This window comes from Symphalangus syndactylus, chromosome 20, assembly GCF_028878055.3.
Source record: "Symphalangus syndactylus isolate Jambi chromosome 20, NHGRI_mSymSyn1-v2.1_pri, whole genome shotgun sequence".
NCBI classification, from domain to species: domain Eukaryota; kingdom Metazoa; phylum Chordata; class Mammalia; order Primates; family Hylobatidae; genus Symphalangus; species Symphalangus syndactylus.
In genome coordinates this window covers 52,643,958-52,671,420 of record NC_072442.2, presented here as the reverse complement: position 1 = coordinate 52,671,420, position 27,463 = coordinate 52,643,958, and the positions used below count along the sequence as shown (strand labels likewise).

Here is a 27,463-nt window from a genome sequence, read left to right as displayed (position 1 = left end):
GGATCCTTTTTCTTTCTCTAACTGGGAGATTGTGTCTGGTTTGGAAACTGCAAGCCCTGTTTAGGAAAAGGGAAATAGAACTTCACTATGTTGGTGACAAAAAGCCATTCCAGAGTTCTATGTGGACATAATCTTTTGGAAGGCATGATCAATATAGGGAGTTCCATATGATTACAAAAGTAGTTGGGAGGGGTCAAATATGTGCTCCCAAGAATGGTAAAATATGCTGCATCACAGAACCAATATAAGTTAGACAAAAATATATATATTTTTAATTTTTTTAAAAAGGCAGAATTGAAGTACCTGAAAAGAGACTTTAAGAGAGACAGTCCTAGGTCTGGGGGATTGTCCTCAGGTGGAGTTTTCAAGATAGGCCAATGAAAATATAAATTTTTCCCTTTACAAAGAGCAGAGTTTTTACTTGGAAATGGAGATAGAACTACTCTATAAGGGTTCATAAGATATCATAAATCCCTGAATCCTAAGGTCCATTTGGTCCAACAGAAAAATAGCGAGTCACAACAAAACTCTTCTTACCCAGAGAGACCAGGTTCCTGTAGTTTCCCAATATCACACCCTTGTGCAGATTCCTTTTGAGGAATCCATTAAGTTCCACTCTTCCCAGATGAAGTCATCCCTGAATGTCACTGATTCCTAAGTATTCCATAACACATTGTGATGATACGAATCTATTCATTACCTGGCCCAATGGGAGGAAAAATAAATGTAATGAAAGGAATATTCATGTAAACACAAACTGCTTATGTGGAAGAGAGCTTGCAGTTCAGGCAATCAAATTCCCAAGAGGACATTTAAAAATTCTAAGCAAGGATTCATCTAATCTCTGCCTGAACTTCTCCAAAGAATTCAAATTCATTATTTCACAAGGTAGCCTACTCTATTTTCTAAAGCTGTTCGTTGTTAGCATAAAGTTTTACAATCTGAATCAAATCTATCTTCAAGTAACTTTTAACCATTGGTTTATTATTTGAAGCCAAAAAGCATTAGTTTCTTCCTTCACAGAAGAGTTCTTTAAGAGTTTAAAAATTATTAAATATAAAATGCACACAAAATTGCCTATAACAAATATCACTACAAATTGAACAACAGTGTACTCCTACCAAAATTAAGAAATAAAACATTACCAATACTTTTGAAGTCGCCTGTGTGTCTGTCTTTCCTGGACTTTATCCCTGTAGAAGTAATAATCTACCCTAAATATTGTGTTAAACATTTTCTTTTTTTTTTTTATAGTTTAACGAAATGTGTATGTTTCTCTAAACTTTCCTGGTGGCTTATTTTACATTCTGTTGTTTGTTGATAATGTTTTTAATTCCATCTATCATGTCTTTAAACATTTTAAATATAATAATTTTAAATTTTTAATCAAATGATCTCTGCCTCTGAAGTTTTGGGGGATATATTTCTACTGTTTATTGTTTGTGCTGATTTTCATTCACAGTGTCTTATTTTATTATTTGTTTTGTAATGTTTAAGTTTTGGACTTCTGTTTGGCTCATCTTCATCTGTGGGGAATGTGAGGGAACTGGGATCTCCAAAAGACATGTGCTCAGTTTCTAATTTCAGAGTGTATTGAATAAATATTTTGAGTAATCTTTTTCACTGGAAATTTCTTTTTATTCCAGACCTCCTGTGAATATCCTGTTGTTTTGATTACTCTTCAATGCCACTCTCCTTAGAAGATGTACCTCATTCCGTGTGCATTTCGATATGTGGAAGTGTGTTGGGAGGTGGGGTCCCAAATTATTCATTCATTCTTCCTTCGTTTCATTCATTATGCAAGCAGTCTCCTAAGTAGGCACTCTGAGTGATAAACTCCATGAGACGTAGTTTCTGTCCTCAAAGACTACCGCCTTTGGTAGGGATAAAGTAAATAGACCTTAATATAGCTCTTGGACGAGCAGCCCTTGAATAAGTGGTCAAATAAATTTGTTGCAAATAAATACTTTCAGTCATTGTGTTTTAAGAATTATCATTTGTATGCACTGAGGAGAATTTCTACAGCTATTTGTCTTCAGAAAGGTTTTTTCTTTGTATTTCGAAGAATTTTGGCCTTAAAATTGCCAGCTTATTTTCAGGCATTCATATCCATTCTACTTAATTGGCATATAGTCATCAATTGTTGTCTCTTCCAACTCTGAGGGAATTGTCATAAAGGGAATTGTTCAGAAATATGTGTTTCCAAGCACTTGTTCACATATTTGTCTGGATTACATCTATCTGTTCTCTCAACGGCTTTCTTTAGTCGCACCTAAAAGTTCCAAGACAAGGGTTGTGTCATTATTTGTATCTCTAGTGCTATTGCTTTTGACACATAGTCAAGGCTTCTCAACAGAAGTGTATCCAATTGGAATTTTTTCTCACTCTCGAAGAGCCAATTCCTTCACTAACGCAGACAAAAGGGGCGGGGGGCTCAGGCGCTGAGGATTCTGGGCACTGTAGTTCCGACGCTCTGGCTGCGCAGGCGCAATGCCCTGCCTGGAGGCCGGCCCCGCCGAGCCGCCGCCATTGCTGGAAGCGTTCCCGCCCTGCTCTGCGAGTTCCCTCAGTTGTCCTCAGTTCGGCCGCCAGGTACTCGTTGTCCCGGGCGCCTGGCCTCGGTTGCCCGCCGCCCCTCCCTTGGCGCTTGGCTCCCGGCTCCCAGCGGCGTCCGGGGCGTGGCCGTTCCCTCTAGAGCTCCTGTCCCTGAGCGGACCCGCCCACCCTTGAGAGGCGATTGGGGCTGGGCCTCCTTCCCGAGTGTGGGTTCAGTCTCCAGCTGGCCTCCCTCACAGGTCGGCCGCGTGCCCTCTGCGGCCTCCTAGCCCGGGTCCAAACCCGGGAACCTCCTCCCTGCGGGCCTGGCGGCGCTGGGGTTAAAAAAAGCCGGGCGCAGGGCGTGAGCAGGGAGTCAAGTAGGGCGGGCGGTCCCCTGACCCGACTTTCCCTGTCTTCCCAGCTCCGCACCTTGCCGGCCCTGAGGAGGGCATACCTGAAGTGGGTAGAGGAGAGCAGTTAGGGAAAGAGGGCGAGGTTGGCAGGAGCATGTCCGCTCTGGCTTCTGAACTGGCAGGGATGGAACTAGGTTCCACATCGGGGGACCTGCGCTGCTCAGTAACCGAGGCAGCTTTTCCTGAAATGTAGCATTTCAAATACTGTAATCACCTTTTAATCACTTGTCACTCCCTGACATGACAATGGTATTATTGCATTGGTTGGGAAATGCTGGACTGGTACATGGCGCTGAGATTCTCAGCAAAAACATGGACCCTTCATTATTTCTAAATAACTACACTGGCCAAGGAAGCAAAACAAGTAAAGTTTCTCCTTAAGTCTCTGGATACGTTTGCAATAGTTGGAAAGACAGAGCTTATAAATATCTAGGGAAATTATAACTGGGGAATATTGGCCTAGATATCTCCTGCATAATGACAAAGGGGACAGTAGAAACATATAAGGTGGCTACTGTCGTGTACTAATAGCTGATTCGTTGTGCTCAAGTGACCTGCCTGTAGTCACAGTTCTACTGTAGCCAAACCAGGGTTAGAACCTGGGGATGTGGCCAGCCACTCTGGGATTTTATTCCTCTTCCAGCCTCCTATGTATATTTAGATACTTCTTCTTGTCTGCTTGGAAAGTACAGAAAAGCAGAAAGAAGGGTAAACATCACAGCCCCAGGTCTCAGAGGTCTCAGTAGAGTTTTGTGTTACTCGCAGTCTTTTTTTCTATGCATTATATTTGCACAATTGAGATCAAGCTGAATATATTAAATGTTAAATATTGTTTATTCTAATTATAAAATAAAACAAGGTATTTATTGCAGTTTGGTTGTTAAACATGTTACTAGCATAATCTACATAATCTACATAAAGTATTGTCAAGGAGTTTATTAATATTTACAAATATTTTAAAAATGATGACTCAGCTCACTCTTGATAAATGTTAAAGATGCAGAAAACCATTACTCTAGACCTTCGGAATTGAAAATGCCTTATGTTGCTCTTTGTAGGTCTGCTTTAGTGTTCGGGGGTTGCGGGGGGGGCAGTATTCTTGGCTCATTTTTTTTCTTTGCAACCTTGTAAAACTTGGGGGTCAGTGTATGGGCTTGGGAGGGAGAGTCAGTTTTCAAGCTCTCTGAAGTAATATGCAACATCATATATGCATGTGCATTATTTTGTGGACAAGGTCAGATTCTCAGATGGGTCCATACCCCCCAAAAAGTTAATATTTACTGGTATGCATAGATTGTGTAGTGGTGAGATGAGGGCTTTCAGGGTATCCGTCCCTAGAATAACGTACATTATACCCATTAAGTAATTCCTCATTCACCCCCCTCCCACTCCTTCACCCTTCAGAATCTCTATTGTGTAACAGGCAATATTTCTTAAAATACTACACTAAAACTAAAACATTATATAATTTAACATATTATATAATTAACATGTTAACATTATATTAAACTAAATATTTCTTAAGGTGTACTTGTTCAAGCTGTGTATTTCTGTGCCTCACATCTAGAGATCCTGATTTTGATCTTGGATGGGGCCAAATAATTTCCTTTTTAATAAGCATATCCAGTGAGTTTTTTGCATTCTCAGATTTGAGACTCCTCTAATTATACATGCAGCATTTTCATTAGAAAACAGGAGAGGAGTCATAATTTTCATTAGATTTGCAAAAGGCTCTATGACAGAAAAATCTAGAGAAACACTGGTATAAGGCAAAACCACTTACTGGTTACCTTGAGGCTTCAATACAGGAATCCCCTCAGACTATTCTTTCTTTACCTCTTTTATCTCCACACTGCACTGCTTTCCTCCCTCAACTTCTCATTGTTTCTCTTCCACCAAAACCTTTTCATTGTGCCTAGGAAAGCCCCAGTGTCATGAAACAGACCACTCTACATTTTTAAGATACTCACTTTTTTTTTTTTTTTTTTGAGATGGAGTCTTGCTGTGTCGCCCAGGCAGGAGTGCAGTGATGCAATCTCTGCTCACTGCAACCTCCACCTCCCAAGTTCAAGCAATTCTAGTGCCTCAGCCTCCTGAGTAGCTGGGACTACAGGCATGCACCACCACACCTGGCTGATCGTTTTGTATTTTTTAGTAGAGACAGGGTTTCACCGTGTCAGCCAGGCTGGTCTCGAACTCCTGACCTCAGGTGCTCCGCCTGCCTCGGCCTCCCAAAGTGCTGGGATTACAGGTATGAGCCACCATGTCCAGCCAAGATATTTACATATTTTCTTGATTTAACTAACCCTGGTCTCCTCCTTGAGTTAATACATTAATCTGGCAGTATACGTTTCCGTATACCCATATCTAGTTAATTTTTGTATCTCTAATATTCTTTGCATTCTTGATAACCTTGCTTTATATATTAATATTCTTGTTTTTCAGAGAATAATGGTTAAGTACTTCAAATATCTTTTCAGATGAGCTTCTGATTGTTAGACACTGTAAGGTTAGATTAAGTTCTATGTTTATTGAGCAAAGCAACTGAACGTTATGAGAAGCAAGCTGCACATTCAGGGAAGGAGCAGATTCCACATGTTTAAGCATAACAGAGGCCCTAATTGCAGGACCATATAATTGCTTATAACACTTTTTGCACAAGGTAGAGTTTCTCAAAAACTTAATACTTATTATGTCACTGCTCTCATGAATAAAGATTCATGAGGCTAGTATTACCATCCTAGAAGAATTTATATTAACAATCTGTACTGTTTGATATCCTACATCAGGCACTCCTGGTTCTTGAACCAAACTCAGCTTCAGCAAGGCCATACATATCATTAGCTAAAGGTAGAAAAGCAGGGCCCAAGCATCCCTGGAAAAGATCTCTGCCACCCTATTCCTCCATGGGATAAAACTTTTATTAGGTGTATACTTTTTTTCAATATAAAAAGACTATAGCTTAATGCTTTGTGCACTGAATTTCATGTCTCTCCTATTATTACTAATTATTATTATTATTATTATAATACCTGCTTCCTTTTTGTTTTAAGTTTGCCTGATATAGAAATGATAAAGATCTATTTGAATATCAGATTGGGAGGGGTAAATCAAGATTTCCAATATCATTTAAATTTTGAAGTCTTAGTGTTCTCTTACATGAAACAGATCTCTGAAAATGTTAGGAAATAGACTCTTCGTGGGAAAGGCAAGAAAAGGAGATTCTTAGAATATTTAATTGTTAGATGAGTAAGTGATTGTGGCAAAGAGAGATTGAAGTATTATTTTCTTGTACTTCACACACATGTTGATTCAGTGGAAAAGGTATGGGCTTTGGAATTAGATTGATTTGGGGTCATGTATCTGCATGGCCTTGGGTACTTCAATTTTTTTAGGCTCAGTTTCCTCATCTATGGAATGGGAATATTATTCCTACTAGGTTGATGTGAAAATAAAATGAGAAAGTATTTTAAAACCTCCTTGTACAATGGCTAGCCTGTTAGTTGTGACTATAGTTAACAGTGCTAAAATCTTGAGCTCTGCCGGAGCAAGGGTCTTTGTCCCTCACTGATCTTAAGGGTTACTCTTGTGCTTCCTTAGGGGGGTCATGCTCACTTGTATGTCAGGATTCCAACTTGGTGAGTCGGAAATTCCCCAGGCAGGACTGGTTTCCATGGCTTATTTCTCTTCCTTAGGTATGTCTTTGCAAGACTCCACTCTTTCCAGAGAGGGGAAACCAGAGGGAGAGATTATGGCTGCTGTGTTTTTCTCAGTTGGACGCCTGGTAAGTTGGGATTCCCTGTTTTTGACCTACTATCTTGGTTTGAGAGCGTGTTTAGTTTTCCTGAAGGCTTGTGACTTCTCTACTTCCCCGACACCCCTTCTGGGAACTCAACTAAATAGACCCATGAAAATTGGGTTCACAGTAAAGGTAGTAAACTATGGGACGATTCACTATACTTACTTAACCAAATATCAGGACACATGATCTTTCAAAAAATATCTGAGCTGTTGTTAGTTATGACAGACATCTTTAATTTTGATATTAAATTTGTATTGTTCCCAGGAAATTTCAGTTATTTATGGGACAGCAGAATGGAATATTTTTCAATTGGAAAATTTTATTTAGGAAATTTTGGGGAAAATATATGTACACAAACACATACCCCAGCCCTGATTCATAGGAACCATTCCCCTTGTGCCACTCTCAGTGATCTCTTTTCTACTCATTAAGAAGTGATCAGATTTAATAGATTACATCAACAGAATATGTTTAAGACAGTGCTTGGCTGTAGGGAATTTACAGTTTCATTGAGGTAAAATGTACAAAAGTAATAATTACATTATTTAGGTGAGTAGTAGTTGCTTATCAGTATGATAAAGATGAGTGCTATGTAAAGAAAGAAATGGGATGATAGTGTGGGCTAAACTGGTCATAGAAAGTTCATGAGGATAGTTAGATTTAAGCTGGTACTGAATTACAAGTGGGATTTTAATTGTCATAAAGTATTTATGAAGATAGTTCAGGTGAGAAAGGGGTTTAAGGGCAAGGCTTCGGAGGCAGAGAACAGTGGGTGAGCTTGTGATTCAAGTTGGAAAGTTGTGACAGATAGGGCTGGAAATTAGATATTTAAGATGAATCTTTTAATGTTTCCCTGAAGACATTTAAATGTGTGTGTGTGTGTGTTTGAGTGTCCTTGGGATTAGTATTAATGTGATAAAAGCTGTGTTTTAGCAGTGACTGTAAAATAGATTCAGAAGAAAGAGAATACCAACAAATATAATTTGTTATAGTAATGATCTGTAATAACCCGTGATTGTGGTCTTTTATTCTTTGTAGCCAGAATATGTAACATGTAAATAGTCCTTAAAACATACCCTTGAAAAGATAAATAAAACCAAAATGTTGCCCTTGATCACCAGGTATAAGCATATTTGTCTAATCGTGTATCACGGGATCAACCCGTTTCTATCAGAGATTGAAGATTCACTTAATCATTAATTTTCTGGGATCTGAATATTTGTGCATTTTTAGACAAGATGTTGTTGAGGGGGAGTTAGCATAACATTTTTTCATAATCTTTAAGTATGTAGTTTTATTATCCATAATTTTTTTAAATGGCACAAAATCTGAAATGGATAACTACTTCTAGAAGGTAAAGTAAAATTTCATTTCATTCATAAAATCAGGCCCTCATGGGCTGGGCGCAGTGGCTCATGCCTGCAATCCTAGCACTTTGGGAGGCTGAGATGGGCGGATTATCTGAGCCCAGGAGTTCAAGACCAGCCTGGGCAACATGGTGAAACTCTGTCTCTACAAAAAAAAAGAGTACAAAAAGTTAGCCGGACATGGTGGTGCGTGCCTATAGTCCCAGCTACTCAGGAGGCTAAGACAGGAGAATCACTTGAACCTGGGAGGCAGAGGTTGCAGTGAGCCAAGATCGCCCCACTGCACTCCAGCCTGGGCAGCGACAGAATGAGACTCTGTCTCAAAAAAATAAAAAATAATAATAATAATAATAAATAAATAAATAAGGCCCTCATGGAGATACAGTTTCTAACTTTTGGAAGAAAACAATGTTATGAGAGGTTGCTGAAATATTTCCTGAGTGACTGTTGAGCCACATCCCCCCACCAAACACTGTAATGATTTTTCAGTTGTAGAAAACAGATAGTGTTAGTAGGTTTTGAATATTATTCTTGAGCAAGATACTTTCTGAGAAATAGATTTCATCCCAATATGAAAAAGTAGAATTATGTAGTGTCTGAAGGCACTTTATTATAAGTTTATTTTTGTTTTGATAGGTTCTTTTTTAAAAGCAGTTATATCTTTTTCAATCTTAACGTGTGTTTGTCATTGTCCCAAACAAAGTGAAAGATTATGATTGCATGTTACAATGGGACTTTGATTTCAGCCCTAAGTAAAACAGTAGATGAGGTCATCCCATACACAGTGCATCCACAGTGGATCGGTGGTGCTCGTTGAGGCTCTGCTGTAAGTCATAGGCAGCCTGTCACTGAGTGATCTTATCCTGTATCCCATTAGAGCCCTGAAGTTACCCAGCCAGATGAAGATCTTCACCTTCAGGTAGAAGAAACACAATTGGTAAAGGTAATACCTACCGTTGTACATATAATGAATAAAGAGAAAATGCCTATTTTACTGCCTCTGATTCTCAATGTTCCCAGTTAATTGCAAGTTCACAATGATTATTTTATTGGTGTGGTAGCCCCAGGGCTGGTGGCATCAATTTAACAGATTTCATTTCTGTCAGAGGTGGCAGCCATAATCTAGCCAGATAGTCACATCATGATTACTAATGGTAAAATATCCTATCATTACGTAGTCTGAAGCTTGTGCTGCATTGTAAGACCCAATACTGTGCCATTAAAAAATACCAAGAGTACATCAACATTGTGGAAATAGTGTTAAGATGAGTTTAAATTGGTTTAGATATTTTATTTCTTAAGGCTTTCTTATTTGTGAGTAGTGAATCCACTTCATTTTTCCAGAAAAAATAAAACTCAGAAATTTGTTGTGATAAGAAAAATTATCCAAAACAAAAGATAAATGTAGGCCATTTCAGAGTCATATTAGACCATTGTCTTAACAAGCCTAAGGGTTATCTGACATAGCAGGGGAGGGTTATATTGTTTGACTTACCATTTACTATTAATATTTAGATCCTAAAAGTTAGATATTAACTTATAGAAGATTGAAACATTGCAATTATTTTTGCTAGGATAAAAGATAATCCCCAAAGTTATGGTATTACTGTCCTGTAGGACATTAACTAGGTTTGTATCCAATTTTGCAGTCTTATTCCAGCATTCTTTTTTCCACTATCTGTACATCGGTTTCTTGCATCTCCTTTAAACCTGTCTTGTCAAGCTTCTGATCCCTCATTAATGACTTATATAAATCTTTGACAAGTATTCACTATGCTTTTAGAAGAATTATGTTTTTAAGTTTTTTAAAATTATCCTTTGAAAGTTGGTTTTATTCCAGAGATGTTTTTTGTAAAATGTGGTTTTTACTTTGGCTTCTATGAGAAAATACATTCTGAGATTCAGTTTTATATGTAGTATTTTTGAAATGATTTTTTAAATTCTTTTTAACATACAATAGCTTAGATTCTTAAAAACTTAGAGTAGAAATATTCATAGTTTTAGACTTTGAACCATGAACCTTAGAAAATGCCATACTTTTTGACATGGTATACAATTCATGTGGTTTATTTTTGTTCTGACAAAGGGAGTCCCTGGTAGAAGATTAATTCTGTCTGGCTCTTCCCTAAATTCTGCATCCTTTTTATTATACATACTAAACATAGCTTAGTTTAATTTTACTTTCAATAGAACCAGTGATTTGATAATAACTATCAATAAGTTATTAATTTAATTGGTTTTGTATTTGCTTGATTTTCTTATAACTATTGCCGACATTTTCTTTTTTTTTTTTTTTTTGAGATGAAGTCTCGCTCTGTCACCCAGGCACAGTGGCACAATCTCTGCTCACTGCAACCTCTGTCTCCTGGGTACAAGCGATTCTCCTGCCTCAGCCTCCCGAGTAGCCGGGATTACAGGCACCTACTACCACGCCTGGCTAATTTTTGTATTTTCAGTAGAGATGGGGTTTTACCATGTCAGTCAGACTGGTCTTGAACTCCTGACCTCAGGTGACCTGCCTGCCTCAGCCTCCCAAAATGCTGGGATTACAGGTATGAGCCACTGCGCCCAGCTGACGTTTTCAATTAGTGGTTTTTTTTTTTTTTTTTTTGTAGCATAGTCCTTTAAAAGAAGAAATTCCAGTGCTAAATGTCTTTTATTTTACAGGTACGTGTTTTTTAGTACAAACGTCTAACAAAGAAACTATAGAAGATTGATGAAGAACTCTTATTGCATGATTATTATAATCAGACCAAAAGGAACGCATCAAGACAAAGAGTCTTGATATTTTTGACATATGTAAGATTAAGACACTTACGTGCTAGTGAAGTCACAAACTAAAACCAGTGAGGTCATGGACAGTGAGTATCATAGTGCCAGTATATATGTTGTAACTTTTGGTAAACAACTTAATTTCCCAACAACAAACAACTAGATAAGCATAGCCTCAAGATGAAGAGGAGATAATAATAAGAAGCCTTTAAAAGCCTTCCAGTAACTGGGACTAGGCACCCACCACCATGTCCGGCTAATTTTTGTATTTTTAGTGGAGACGGGGTTTCACCGTGTTTGCCAGGCTGGTCTTCAACTCCTGACCTCAAGTGATCCGCCCACCTCGGCCTCCCAAAGTGCTGGGATTACAGGCATGAGCCATGGCACCCAGCTGGGTTATTATATAATCTTGACGAAGGAGGGAATTCTGATGAAATTTTAATGAGATCAGGGATGTGATAGGCTTAAAGCAAAATAGGCTCTGTATAAAAGAGTCAATACCATGTCCAGACTGCATAATGGACCTGGGGTCCTATTTCCTTGGAAAATACAAAGTTAAATGTAAAATGACATATTCAGAAATCCCTCATGTGAAAGTCTGCATCTGGGTTGCAAATAACTGCTTCTCAGCATCAAAGTCACTTTGATTCTTTCTGATGTGATTTCAGACTACACAATTTCTGACAGTCTATGACTTTAAAAGATGAGGTATCATAATGAGTAAGAAAGCAGTAGTTGCTCAAAACGGGTAATTATGACATTTTACAGTTGCAGAATGACCTTAACTTGTCAGTTGGTTTTATCTGTGTCTTCTATTCTAGCTTGAGGTGTGGAAGGGCAGAATTTTACTTTCTCAGTATGAGCTAATTTTTACTTTCTCTAACTCTATCAAAAAGAAACTTTTACATCAGTCTGGCTTAATGTTATTTGCCCAGTGTCTTTGAGGTAAAGAATATGAGGCTTATGATTTCTGGTTTCCATTGTATGCATCAGTGTATTATCTTAGAATCAATAATTTTTGGGTATTATATATTAGGTTTCCAATTTTATTTGTCTAAATTATGAATAGAGTTGGTCTGGGATAGTGAAATTGAAATAAATGGGTACTCTTAGCTCCCTAGGAACTTTTTGCGGTAAAAATAAAACTTTAGTTATAGTAATAGTTTCTTCAGTTTGACAAAGTTCAGTTTCTGAATAAAGGATACTTAAGTGAATTTACTTTCACAAGATCAAAATGTCCTCAACATTCTTAGAAGTTGTTTTAGTGTGTTTGTTGCCATATAAAGGCATACCCAAGAGTGGGTAATTTATAAAGAAAACGGGTTTATTTGGCTCACAGTTCTGCAGTTTGTACAAGAAGCATACTGCCAGTATCTGCATCTTGTGAGGGCCTCAGGCTGCTTCCATTCACAGTGAAAAGGAAAGAGAGCCAGTGTGTAGAGACTACATAGCAAGAGAGGGAGAGGGGAGGGGCCATGCTCTTTTTAACAGCCAGCTCTCATGGGAACTACTAATAATAGAGGGAGAACTCACTCATTACCATGAGGATGGCACCAAGCCATTCATGAGGGATCCAGCCCCATGACACAAACACCTCCCATTAGGCCCCATCTCCAACATGGGGATCAGTTTTGAACATGAGGTTTGGGGGGAAGGCATCCAAACTATAGCAGCAGTTTTATGTTTCAAAGTTAATTCACACTTCTACATTCTACAATCAGTATTTCATTCGTTCTTCACACAACACAAACCTTTGATTTTTTATGATTATTTATTTACCTGATTTTCCCCTGGGAGGGAAGAAAAAGATTGTCTTTCTGGCAGTATTCTTAATCACAGCTTTACTAGGGTGTAATTAATATACCATAAAATTCATAAAGTATACATTTGAGTGGTTTTTAAATATATTCACAGAGTTTGTAACCATCCATGTGTGGAATTACAGAACATTCCATCACCCTGAAAAAGAAACCCCATACCCACTAGCAGTACTCTCCATTCCCCCTCCTTACAGCCTCTGACAACCACTAATCTTTTCATCTCTATAGATTTGCCTATTCTGGACATTTCGTATAAATGAAATGATATAATATGTCATCCTTGGTGACTGACTGCTTTCATTTTAGCATAATATTTTCAAGGTTTATGTGTGTTGTAGCATGTGTCAGTACTTTATTCCTTTTTATGGCCAAATAATATTCCAGTTGTATGGATATAGCACATATTGCTTATCCATTTGTCAGTTGATGAGTATTTGAGTTGTTTCCACTTTGGGGCAATTAATAATGATGCTAATACATTTGTGTATACGTTTTTGTGTGAGCATATGTTTTCATTTCTCTTGGTATATACCTAGGGTTGGAATTTTGCTGGATCATATGATAATTCTATGTTAAACCATTTAGGGAACTGTCAGATTGTTTTACAAAGCAGCTGCCCCATATTACATTCCCCCAGCAATGTATGAGTGTTGCAGTTGCTCTACTTCTTCAACAACGCTTGTCATTGTCTGGCTTTTTTGATTATACACATCTTATTGGGTGTGAAGTGGTAGCTTACTGTATCTTAGGGACTTTATTTCCCTAATTACTAAGAACTTTCAGCCTCTTCTCTTGAGCATACTTATTGGCCATTTGTATATCTCCTTTGGAGAAATGTCTATTCAAGTCCTTTGCCCATTTTTTTATTGGGTTATTTGTCTTTTTATGTTTGACTTGTAAGGGTTCTTTATATGTTCTAAATACAAATCCCTTTTCAGATACATGGTTTGTAAATATTTTCTCACATTCTTTGGTTGGCTTTTTGAGTTTTTGATGATGTCCTTTGAAGCACAGAAGTTTTTAATTTTAATGAAGTCCTAATGATCTCTTCTTGTCTTTTGTCTAGTGTGCTTTTGGTGTCATATCTAATAATTCATAATTGGAGGTCAGGAAGATGTTCCTCTGTCTTTCCTTCTAACAGTTTTATAGTTTAGTTCTTACATTTAGGTCTATAGTCCATTTTGAGTTAAGTTTTGTTTATGGTCTGAGGTAGAGATTCAACTTCATTCTTTGGCATGTGAATATTCAGTTGTCTCAGCACTGTGTGTTGAAAAGACTATTCTCTACTCATTGTCTTAGTACCCTTATTGAAAATCAACTGACCATTAATGTAGGGATTTATTCCTAGACTGTCAGTTCTATTCCATTGATGTAAATGTCTATCCTAATGTCAGTACCATACTGTCTTGAGCACTGTAGCTTTGAACTAAGTTTTGAAAATACCTTTGAAGTACATTTTGAAATTAGGAGGTATGAGTGCCTCACCTTTCTTCTTTTTCAGTATTGTTTTAAAAAACAAATTCATTTCCAAATGAATTTTAGGATCAGCTTTTCCATTTCAGGAAAAAAAAAGCCAGATGGAATTTTTATAAGTCTTGTGTTGAATCTGTTGATCAATTTGGAGAGTAATGTTATATTCGCAAGATTAAGTATTCCATACTTGAACATCGCTTGTCCTCCGATTTATTTATGTATTCTTTAGTTTCTTTCAGTTTTGTAGTTTTATAGTTTTCAGTGTGCATGTTTTACACATCTTTTGTTAAAACTTCATTCCTGTGTTTTCTTATTTTTGCTATTATAAATGAATTTTTTCTTAATTTCTTTTTGAAATAGTTATTGATAGTGTATACAGATAATTGACTTACACACACACATATAGATCTTGTATCCTGAACCTTGCTGAACTAGGTTATTCTAATAGAACTAAATTGTTTGTGTATGTGTGGATTTTTTAGGGTTTTATATGCAAGATAACATTAACTGTATAGAGAGATTATATCATTTGCAAATCAAAATTTGCTTTCTCCTTTCCTGTCTGGGTACCTTGTATTTCTTTTCCTTTTCTAATTTCCCTTGCAAAATGTACAATATAATGTTGAATAGAAGTGAGAAGGAATGTCTGGGCATGGTGGCCCATGCCTGTAATCTCAGCACTTTAAGAGGCTGAGGTGAGTGGATCACTTGAGGCCAGGAGTTCGAGACCAGCCTGGCCAACATGGTGAAACCCCGTCTCTACTAAAAAATACAAAAATTAGCCAGGCATGGTGGCACACACCTGTAATCCCAGCTACTTGGGATGCTGAGATGGGAGGATCCCTTGAACTGGGGAGGTGGAGGTTGCAGTGAGCCAAAATTGCACCACTGCACTCCAGCCTGGGCAATGAGCAAGATCCTGTATCCAAAAAAAAAAAAAAGAGAGAGAGAGAAAGAAAAAGAAAAGTGAGCAGGGACATTGTTGTCTTTGTGATCTCAGGGGGAATGCATTCAGCTGTTTACCATTAAGTATGAGGCTAGATGTAGGTTTTCATAGAGAGTCTTTATCAGGTTGATGATGTTTGCTTCTATTTTTAGTTTGTTGAATTTTGTCAAATACATATTTGAATCTATTAAGATGATGTGCAGTTGTTGTTCTTTATTCTATTGATTGATTTTTTTGATATTACATAAACCTTGTATTCTTAAGATAATTCCCATTTGGCTGTAGTATATGCTGCATTTTAATTGTTGCTGAATCCACTATGTTAGTATTTTGTTGAGAATTTTGTGTCCATATTCATAAGGATACTGGTCTGTAGTGTTCTTCTGATGTCTTTGTCTAGTTTTGGTAATATTGGTCTCATAAAGTGGGTTTGGAATTTTTCCTTTCCATTTTTTGGAAGAGTTAGTGAAGGATTGGTATTAATTCTTCTTGAAATGTTTGGTATAATTCACATGAAGCCATTTGAACCTAGGCTTTTCTTTGTGGGAAGTGTACTTGTTATAGATCTATCCAGATTTTCTGTACACTGAGTCAGTTTTGGTAGTTAATGCCTTTCTACGAATTTGTCCATTTCATCTAAGTTCGCATACCATTGTTCATAGTGTTCCTTTATAATCCTCTTATTTCTTTAAGGTCAGTAGGAATGTCTTCTTTTTCATTCTGATTTTAGTAATTTGTGTCTTCTCTCTTTTTTTTCTTAGTCACTCTAGCTAAGGGTTTGCCATCTTTTATTCTTTCCAAATAACCAATTTTTGCCTTTTTTATTTCCTCTGCTGTTTTTCTGTTCTCTATTTTATTTCCATTCTAATATTTATTATTTCCTTCCTTCTGCTTTCTAAAAAATTTAGTTCACTCTTCCTTCTCTAGTTCCTTAAGGTATAAATTTAGGTTATTGATTTCTTTTTAAATTATAGGCATTTTATAGCTATAAATTTCCCTCTGAGCACTGTTTTCACTTTGTCCAGCTACTACCGTTGAATTATCTCTTTGCCCCTTCAATTTTATAAATTTTTGCTTCCTGTCTTATCGGACTCTTTTGTTAGGTGAGTATATGTTTAAATTTGTTATGTCTCACTGGTACATTTATTTCAGTTATTATACTTTTCAACTCCAAAATTTCTATTTAGTGAAATATCATTCTCACAGTTTCTTCTAAATCGTTATACATGGTTTTCTTTAGGTCTTTGAACATATTTATAATAGCTGCCTTAATGTCTTTGTTTAATAAGTACAATGTCTCGACTTCCTTGGAGGTAGTTTCTATTGATGCTTTATTTTTTACTGTGTATGGATCCATGCTTTCGTGTTTCTTTGTGTGTCTTATAATTTTTTGTTGAAAACTAGCTAGTTATTTTAAATAATATAATGTGGCAACTCTGGAAATCAGATTCTCCCCTCTCTAGGGTTTGTTGTTGCTGGTGCTGCTGCTTTGTTTAGAAACTTTCCTGGACCAATCTGTAGTCTGTATTCTTTATCATGTATAGCCACTAAAATATCTGCTTGGTTAACATGGTGATAGTTAATGATTAGACAGATTTCTTTTTGCCTTAAACCAGTAAGTCTTCAGCGACTGCCAAAGGAGCCTTTGTATGTGTTGGGCATACATTTCCCTCTTAGGCAGGCAGGTTGCAACTCTGCCTTAGTCATTTCTTGCTTGTACAGAGCCTCAAGGTAAGCTATAGATGAGAGATGAGGACCTTCTCAGGTTTTTTCCTGGGGCTGAGTTCTTGGTGAAAAAAGAAAACAAAACCCAGTACATTGGTTACAGACACATGTCAAGTGATTAACAATAAAGTTTATGAACTCATCATCTCCTACATTTGCCATGTCTTATTATTAGCAGAATTATCTAAAACATGCTTCAAAAACCTAAAGGTTCAAAACTACAAAGGGATATATATATACATAAGACATGTATATATGTATACAAGCATACATATCTAAATGGTAGAAAAACACCCCAGAGGAAATCTTTCTTCTGATCTAGAACAGACCTTAGCCAAATATGACCCAAGTTGACTTCTTTGCCTGAGTAGTCAGCTAATCAGGGCTCTTAGTTTACTAGATCATGGATCAGAATGATTACAAGGTTACAAGCTGGAATTCTCAATATAGACTGCTTGGATTTGAATCTAAACCCTTCTGTTTCTTTGACCTTGGGCAAGACACCTAACATCTCTGTGCCTCACTTTCCTTATTTGTAAATAGCACCTTCCTTATTGTGATGATTCATTCAATACATTATAAGCCCTTAGAGCAGTTTCTGATACATAATAAGCATTATACTCACAGAAGTGGGGAGATTAGTTTGAATCCCTTAAACCTGTTGCCCCTCTTAAATAGTTGTCAACCCATGAACAATCACATTTCATCTGTAATCCTTCCCTCACTAATTATTTTGATACAAATACAAAACATTTATTATTTAATCTATATTTTATTATATATCTCTAATTGACTATTTTTAAAATTCTTAGTGCTATATGATATTACTATTATTATAGCTGAAAAATGAACACTGAGCCTTTGTTTCATCAAATATTCATTTGGTATTTGTTTCCCCAGTTAATTCATATGGTGTAATTGGTTAATATGTCTCTTAGGTCACTTTTAATGTAGAAGTTTCCCCCTCTTTCTTTTACTGCTTTGTAACTGTTTATTAAAGAAACCAGGTTAGTGGTACTTTAGAGCTATGTTGTCCAACACAGAAGCCACTAGCCACATGTGACAATTGACCACCTGAAATATGACTAGTCCAAATTGAGATGGGCTGTCAATTTAAAATAAACACCAGACTTCAAGGACAGTATGGTAAGATAATGTAAACTATCTCATTAATAATTTTTATATTGATGCATGTTGAAATGATAACATTTTATATATTTGGATTAAATAAAAATTATTAAAACTAATTTTACTTGTTTCTTTTTATTTTTAATGGGCTACTAGATATAAAATCACCTATCTTGCTTGAATTATATTTTTATTGGACAGCATTAATTTAGAATTTCACACAATATGGATTTTACTGATCACATCCCCATGGAATTATTTAACATGCCCCTCTGACCCTGTCAATATTGCCTTTAAATCATTAGTTAGATCCTTGATCAGATTGAGTTTGATGTGTTTTTTTTTTTTTTGAAATAGGGTCTCACTTTGTTGACCTTCTGGGCTCAAGGGATCCTCCCACATCAGCTTGCCAAGTAGCTAGGACCACAGGCATGTACCACGACGTCTAGCTAATTTATTCTATTTTATTTTTTGTAGAGATGGGGTCTTCCTATGTTGCCTAGGCTGGTCTTGAACCCCTGGGCTCAAATGATGCCCCTGTCTTGGCCTCCCACAGTGCTGGGATTACAGGCATGAGCCACTGCACCCGGCTGAGATTTTGATTTTTTTTTTTTTTTGTAAGGCGGAGTCTTGCTTTGTGTCTCAGGCTGGAGTGCAGTGGCGCAATCTCGGCTCACTGCAAGCTCCGCCTCCCGGGTTCATGCCATTCTCCTGCCTCAGCCTCCCGAGTAGCTGGGACTACAGGCACCCTCCACCACGCCCAGCTAATTTGTTGTATTTTTAGTTGAGACGGGGTTTCACCATGTTAGCCAGGATGGTCTCGATCTCCTGACCTCATGATCCGCCCACCTTGGCCTCCTAAAGTGCTGGGATTACAGGCATGAGCCACCGCGCCTGGCCCTGAGATTTTGATTTTTAAAATATTTTCAGCAATGTCATTTCATATTGCTGGTATATACCACCAGAAGACATATACTAGCTATAACTGAGGCCTTTCTTTTATGTTAGCAGCTGCTGATGATTCTTTAATTCATTAGAAGTTGCAAATTGTGATGTTCTAATTCTTTTGTTCCTTCTTCATTCATTAGCTAAAATACTTCCATAAAGAGAAAGCTTCCCTCCCTCAACTATTTAATTACGTTTGATTACAATACAAACTATGTGTACTTTGCATAGGTAAGAAAGGACAAAAGTTTGATTCTTTCTCTTTACTTACCAGTTTCCAGGTACTCTCCAAAGATGATATATGAGATTTTTATTTTTATTTTTATTTTTATTTTTTTTGAGACGGAGTCTCGCTCTGTCACCCAGGCTGGAGTGCAGTGGCGCTATCTCGGCTCACTGCAAACTCCGCCTCCCGGGTTCACACCATTCCCCTGCCTCAGCCTCTCCGAGTAGCTGGGACTACAGGCACCCGCCACCACGCCTGGCTAATTTTTTTTTTTGTATTTTTAGTAGGGACGGGGTTTCACCGTGGTCTCGATCTCCTGACCTCATGATCCGCCCGCCTCGGCCTCCCAAAGTGCTGGGATTACAAGCGTGAGCCACTGCGCCCGGCCGATAGATGAGATTTTTAAAATAATGTATCATGAATGTAACTATTAGATATTTTTGAAATCCATTGCAGTTATTATCCTTATTGATGCTCAAATTGTCACATCATTGGCCAGTGGAAGCCTCTTCAAGTTGTCTCCTGTGTCTTAGATATGACCCTAGTAGTCTTTGATAGCTTCCTTGCTTTTTAATGTGTCAGGGTGTTCTAGGCCCTAGTTCCTTTTAGGGGGAAGTAATATTTAGAGCCCACAGTCTGGCTTGCATAGTGCCACCTTATTAATTATGGTTTCTGGGCCTTTTCAGTGGCTGAAGCTAGGAAGTGTGTTTTTTTTTTTTCCCTTAAAATGCTTCATGAATCTCTAGTGATACTTCCTATTCTAACTCAAAACTATGGAGTTTTTAACCTAATCTCATCAATATTACATTTCTATCTTCTTTCTCCCATGCCAAATGTATTAGTTATCAATGACGTCAGTATGCTAATTTGCTTTATCAAGCACTACACACACAGCAGTTACACAATAGTGTGTCTGTCACTGTAATTAATATTATTTACTGAAAACATTTTGGTTTTGTTTTTATTTTGCAATTATTTTTCTCAGGGTATACCTTGTGCAGTATATACAGAAAAATTACTGTTTCAAAGTCACTCAAAATAGTTCCTCTCTAATGAGTGAGTATGCTACCAGCTGGTTTCATGTTACTCTTAATTTTTAGAGATTGCTTTTTTTAATTTTTTATTTCATTTATAATATATTTACATGGTTCAAAAGTCAAGTCTACAAAACAAATATTCAAAGGAGTCTAGCTGTCATTCCAGTCCGCTCTACTCCCTCTTTTCTCCAATAGGTAACATTGAAAATGTTTATGGCCTGTTCTTCCATTTTTTAATACATATACATATCCAGACCAAAGAACTTACCCAAAGTTCCTCGATTTTTTTTTCTTTTTCTTTTTCAAAGAGAAAGCTTATAATATTCTATACCCACAATACAAATGATAAAATGTATCTTTTAGTAAGTCACAGTCTATAGATTAGAACTGAAAGAAAATTGATATTTTAGATAAGCCAGGGTTTTAAGGAAGAAAGATGATTTGGATGGAAACTGCTGGCTGTTATCAAGTATTTTAAATACTTTCTAGGGAAGGAGGAAACCATGCTGTTCGACTCCAGATAATATAGTGGAGCCAATATTTGTAATTTATAGGAAGCCAGACTTGGTCTGAAAAGAAATTCTGCTATCAGATGAAACTCCGAAGATGATATAGGCAGCATATTATGGTTTCAAGTTCTTGTCACTGGAGAGATTTATACATCCTATAAGGGATGAACTGGTTGACCTATATAATCATTTGGTGATTCTGGTTTCTGGGGCTCTTCCCCAGTTTTTTATGTATAATTCTGCCTAACAAGTCTAATTGTATAGTTTCTAAGTGATCACAATGTAATTGTTTTAGGAATCGGTGACATTTAAGGATGTGGCTATAGACTTCACATTGGAGGAGTGGAGGTTGATGGACCCTACACAGAGGAACCTGCACAAGGATGTGATGCTAGAGAATTACAGGAATCTGGTCTCCCTGGGTAAGGATAGCTTCTCTTCTGTGTTGATTGATCTGCCCATTTGACTAGGTTTGCCAAAGATAAAGGGCCTCTAAAGTACTTAACTGAAGTACTTGATCTTAGGGGCACATTGTTGGGTTATGCTATTCCTCACTCTTAACTACATGATCTGCCCATTGTAGAGTAAGAAACACACATTTCACTGGAATCTTGGAGATTGTTGACAACCCCACAGATTTTGGACCAAAGTTTTTTCTAGTCACTTCCTTAAATGGAAGTTATCAGTACCTCTAGAAGAAAGAAACAAATGTATTCAATTTCTTTCTAAACTCAGTTTATTCCCACAATCTATTATCCCACCAAACCAGAATCATAGCATTGAGTTCCTTTGAGATGTCTTTGTAATTGTCTGAAACATCACTGTACAATATGGCAGGTACTAGTCACCTGTGGCTTTTGAGCACTTGAAATTTGGCTAGTCCATCTGAAGAACTGAATTTTAGATTTTACTTAATTTTATTTAAATTCAAATTTAAATAGCCATATGTGACAATTGGCAACTGTATCGGACAGTGCGGCTCTAGAACTTCCTGTAATGGTCATTCTGCCCAGAAGATTAAGAACTGAGACTGAATTTGGCAGGAGTTCTTGCTCATAGCTCCAATCAAATCCTATTTATTTTTCTCTGGACAGGGCTTGCAGTTTCCAAACCAGACATGATATCTCATTTGGAGAATGGGAAAGGACCATGGGTGACGGTGAGAGAAATTTCAAGAATTCCCTGTCCTGGTGAGTTAAACAGAACCAAGAAGATGGGATTTATTTGAAGTAACAGACTACAGGGGGATGTTCACCAGAACATCTGAAATAATTTTGAAGATATATTTGTTCAAAGCTGTCTCAGAGGAAGAGATCCCCCATCTCACTGCCTGTCCGTCTCACCCCCATCTTCTCTCTCCCTCTCTGTCTGTCCTCCACTTTTGGGAACCATCTCATCCTATTCTGCTTTCCTGGGGACATGCTTTTCATAATTATTATTTTATTTCTTCTTCATTCAAACTTGCATAAAATATCCCTTTCAGGTCTGTCTTCTCCAGGTAACTTCATATTGCTCATTTGTTTCACCATTATCTGACATTTCTTCCTTCATTTACCGGAAAACGCTTCCATAAGGGTCCCCACTGATTTCTCTTAAGGCAAACTTATTTACTCATTATTTAGTTTTTTTCACCTGCAAGGCTACAGAAACTTTGGAGGAACCCACCACCTCTCCTCCAGGTTCTTAACTAATTGAGAATACAAACAAGGAAGCAGTTGAGAATCAAAATATAGTATTGATGTATTTAATCAATATTATACATCTATATACTGTGAACTGGCTTAGGTACAAGGGCTATAGCAGCTAATAAAATGGACCAGGTCCCTGCCTTCATGAAGATTAAATTTTGAGAAATAGATAATTTGGCAAACAAATAAAAACAAACTAAATGGTGGTTGCCATACCTCCCAGCTATGAGATAAATTGGAGGATAAGAAAGAGTAATTGGGGTGGGATGAGAACACCTGCTTCAAACAGGGTGGTCAGGGGAGCTTCTGAAGAGGTGACATTTAAGCCGAGACCTGAAGGGTCAGAAGAAGAAAACAGTAAGGGGAAGAGGAAAAGAGAAGTATTCCAGGCTAAGGGAACAACAATGCAAAGGATCTGATACAGCAAAGAATGCCATGTGTTCTGGAAATCAAAAGGAAGCTGCTGTGACTAAAGTGAGGGGAAACTGGTACAGAATAAGATTAGAGATGTAGCAGCCTGCCTGTGCAGGGCTTTGTAGATGATCTAAGTGAGTTCCAAAGCATGGAGAGATTCTACTGCAGGGTTTTTAGAAAATAACCGTGTTTATAGAGATTGAACTTGAGGCATAAAGCAGGCAGTAAGTTAAAAGGTTGTTAGAATAGTCTATCCAGGAGATGATAGTAACTTTGATTAGGGTGATGGTAGTGGAGATGGAAAGAAATAAATAGATTCTGGTTCATTTAAGCATTCATTTTATTTTGATGCCATGAACAATCCACACATGAATTACATATTTTTATATATCAGATATTATTTATACTTAAAAGAGTGAGTGAAAAGTAGACATTAGAGATAGTTTTAGGTAACTTTTTAGAGAGGGAATTTTTTTCCCCTACGAAGAGGGAAAGAGAAATGGAGCAGTGGCTAAAGGAAAGAATGGAGTCAAGAAAAAATACTTGTTTTAGTTTTGAGATGGGACTGCTATGACATGTTTGAGTGCTGATAGGATTGCCTTAATGGAGAGAGAGACATTGATGTTGCAAGACAAAGACAAAGGACTAAAGTGTTTGACAGGGTTAAAGGAGATAAAATCTAGAACGGAAAGGGGGATTTACCTTGAATAGGTACAGAGGTCACCTCCTGTGTTGTAATACTGAGAAAGGTAGAGAAGATGGGTGCACCTGCATGTCAGTTGAGGGCAGGAAGATTGAGGCCACTATTATGATAGCTGCCATAGTTTCTAAAATGTGAGGCAAGATCATTAGCTTATGGTGAGGGAAGAAAAAGTTGAGAGAGGGAAAGTTATTTTTTATGGTAGTGGAATTCACCAGGGAAGCCATCTTGGCCTGTAGCTTTTATTGGGAAAAGTGTTTAATTATAGCTTCTATGCCTTTGGTACTTAGGACTGTTCATATTTCCTATTTCTTTTTGTTTCAGTTTAGCAAATTATGTTTAGGGATTGTTCCATTTAATCTAATTTTAAAATTTATTGGCATACTATCCTGTTTATCATTTAAATGTTTATATGGATCTGAAGTGATGTGCCACTTCTTATTCCTGATACTGGTTTTTTGTGTTTTCTTTATTTTGTCTTACTCAATCTTGCTAGAGTTTATCAATCTTACTTGACTTTTTTTTTCCTTTGAGACAGGGTCTCATTCTATCACCCAGGCTGGAATGCAGTGGTGTGATCATAGCTCACTGCAGCCTGAAACTCCTGGGCTCAAGTGATCCTCCTGCCTCATCCTCCTACATAGCTGGGATTAGAGGCACACACCACCACACCTAAGATTTTTATTTTTTGTAGAGAAAGGGGTCTCACTATGTTGACCAAGCTGTTCTCAAACTCCTGGGCTCAAGCTATCCTCCCACCTCGTCCTCCCAAATTGCTGGGATTTCAGGTGTGAGCTACCATGCCTGACATTACTTGGCTTTTAAAAACATTACTGTTTTTAGTCCTTTTTCTTGTATGTTTGAGTTTTATTACTTTCTGTTCTTTATTATTTTATTCCATTCTTAGAGCTTAGTTTGTGGATCTTTTCTAACCTCTTAAATTAGATACTTACATCATTGATTTTCAGCTGTTCTTTTCTAATTGTTTAGGGCTATCAGAACTGTATCACACTTTTTTATGTAGCATCTTCATAATTTTTGAGTGGAAAATATTTTATAATTTCTATTGTAATATCTTTTATCCTTGGGTTATTTTTAAATGTTTTTCTTAATTTTGTGCCATTTAGGAATTTTCTAGCAATCTTATTGACTTTAATTCTGCTATGGTCAGATGCTCTGAATTATGTCAGTCTTTGCAGAATTTTTTAAACATTTTGTGCTCTTGAAAAAATATATAGCCTATAGGTATTGAGTATTGAGTACAATTTCTAGATGTGTCAGGAGATTAAGTTTGTTAATTATGTTAAAATCTGTGTACTTACAGCTTATTCTATCAATTGAGAAAGATTTTTTTAAAGTCTGCTAGTGAGACTATACATTTGCTTCCTATTTAGTTCATTTACTTTTTCTCTTTCTGTATTTGAAGCTGTGTTATTATGTAAATACAAAGTTATAATTGTTATCTGTATGGTAAATTGGCTTTTTGTCATTATGAAGTATCTCATTTCTTAAAGGTTTTTGTCTTAAAGTCTGTTTTGTCTGATACTAATATTACTACAGCATCTTTCTTTTGGTTGTTGTTTGTATAGTATATCTTTTTTCATCTGCTCACTTTCACTTTCTGTGTATTCTTGTACTTTTTGTCTTTATTTTAAAAGTAGTATATTGTTAATTTTTTTTTTTTTTTTTTTTTTTTTTTTGAGACTGAGTTTCACTCTTGTTGCCCAGGCTGTAGTGCAATGGCGCGATCTCAGCTCACTGCAAACTCTGCCTCTCAGGTTCAAACGATTCTACTCCCTCAGCCTCCTCAGTAGCTGGGATTACAGGCATGCACCACCATGCCCAGCTAATTTTTGTATTTTTAGTAGAGATGGGGTTTCATCATGTTGGCTAGGTTGGTCTGGATCTCTTGATCTCAGGTGATCCACCCCCCTCGGCCTCCCAAAGTGCAGGGATTACAAGCAATAGCCACCATGCCCAGCCTCTTCTCTTTTTTTTTCTAAAAGTATCTTCATTTGGCCTTCATTTTGGGAGGATATTTTTGGTAAGTTTGAAATTTTAGATTGGCAGTTATATTCTGTCAACATTTCAAAGGTATCATTTATTGTTTTCTGTCTTATGTACAGTCTGTTGAGAAGTGGACCATCTGTCTAAACTTTTATGTAAAAGGCAAGGCAGCAATATTGTCGGCTTTGTTGGATCATAAGGACTCTCTGCTGCAACTATTCCCCTCTGCCATTGTAGCACCGAGGAATCCATAGGCAACATATTAACCAAGTAATGTGGTTGTGCTCCACTAAAACTTCACTTATGGACTCTGAAATTTGAATGTCATACATTTTTAATGTCTCACATTCTTTTGATATATTTTTCAACCATTTTAAACGTAAAAATTGGCCAGGCATGGTGACTCATGCTTGTAATCCCAGCACTTTGGGAGGCCAAGGCAGGCAGATCACTTGAGGCCAGGAGTTTGAGACCAGCCTGGGCAACGTGGTGAAACCCCGTCTCTACTAAAAATACAAATTTTAGCTAGGCATGGTGGCACTGGCCTGTAATCCCAGCTACTCGGAAGGCAGAGGCACAAGAATCACTTGAACCCAGGAGGCGGAGGTTGCAATGAGCTGAGATTGCCCACTGCACTCCAGCCTGGGTAACAGAGCGAAACTCGGTCTCAAAATAAGTAAGTAAATCAATCAATAAATAAAAAAAAATATAAATATCATTCTTATCTTGCTGGCTATGCAGAAACAGATGATGGGCCAAATTGGTTATAATTTGTAACCTTTGATCTAATTGTTGCTCATTAAAGGACATCTATCTGTCTTTGGCCAGGTGTTGGGAGGCTGAGGTAGGTGGATCATTTGGGGTCAGGCGTTCAAGACCAGCATGGGAAACATGGCAAAACCCCATCTCTACTAAAAATACAAAAATTAGCTGGGCATTGTGGCACAGACTTGTAATCCTATCCACTGCACTCCAACCTGGGTGACAGAGCAAGACACTGTTTAAAAAAAAAAAATGACAGATTTTTTTTTTTGAGATGGAGTCTTGCTCCGTCGCCCAGGCTGGAGTGCAGTGGCGTGATCTTGGCTCATTGCAACCTCTGCCTCCCGGTTTCAGGTAATTCTCCTGCCTCAGCCTCCGGAGTAGCTGCGACTACAGGCCCCTGCCACCATGCTCAGCTAATTTTTGTATTTTTAGTAGAGATGGGGTCTCGCCACACTGGCCAGGCTGGTCTCGAACTCTGACATCAGGGATCTGCCCATCTTGGCTTCCCAAAGTGCTGGGATTACAGGTGTGAGCCACTGTGCCCTTCCCTGTCTCTTTTTGGCTGCTTTTAAGAGTTTAGTTTTCAACGGTTTTACTACTGTGTACTTTAGTATAGTTTTCTTCATATTTCTCACGCTGAAGATTCATTTGGCTTCTAAGACTTGTGACTTGATTTTTTTTTATCTCTTGTGGAAAATTCTAAAACATTATTTCTTTGACTTAGCTTCTGTCCATTCTCTCTCACTTCTCTTTTTAACCTTCTAGGACTCTGGTTACATCTGTGATAGACCTTTTCACCCTATCCTGGATGTCTCTTCTGCTTTTCTAACGTTTGCAAGTTTTTCATCATTTTGTGTTTCAGTATGGATACTTTGTACTGACCTATCTTCCATTTTGCTAACTCTCTCATGTGCTGTCTCTATTGTGCTCTTAGCCCATACTTTGAGTTAAGTTACTATATTTATTTTTCAGTTCTAGAATTTTCATTTGGTTCTTATTTTATACTTTACAAATCTTTGTGAGATTGTTAATCTTATATTCTTAAATGTAATTATCCTAGTTATTTTAAAGTTTGTGTCTGAGACCTCAATTATTTGGATTCATTTTAGATGTGTTTCTGTATATTTGTTTTGTCTCTTGATTTTTTTCCCATGTGACTTTTGATTTTTGTCTCCTTTTTTTGGGGGT

At 37.3% G+C, this 27,463-nt stretch overlaps 1 protein-coding gene across 2 annotated transcripts in view; it reads left to right on the top strand.

The window, feature by feature from the left end:
- Positions 1-2,481: 2,481 nt before the first annotated feature.
- ZNF624 (zinc finger protein 624) overlaps positions 2,482-27,463 on the top strand; it is a 32,353-nt gene continuing 7,371 nt past the window's right edge. The window contains exons 1-5 of one of the 2 annotated variants that reach the window (XM_055257124.2): positions 2,482-2,592; positions 6,647-6,735; positions 8,998-9,063; positions 20,997-21,123; positions 21,796-21,891. In XM_055257124.2, the coding sequence (XP_055113099.1) occupies positions 6,649-6,735; positions 8,998-9,063; positions 20,997-21,123; positions 21,796-21,891 (376 nt within the window). In that variant the 5' untranslated portion in view covers positions 2,482-2,592; positions 6,647-6,648. The remainder of the gene's footprint in view (positions 2,593-6,646; positions 6,736-8,997; positions 9,064-20,996; positions 21,124-21,795; positions 21,892-27,463) is intronic. The other variant, XM_055257126.2, reaches the window with a different exon arrangement.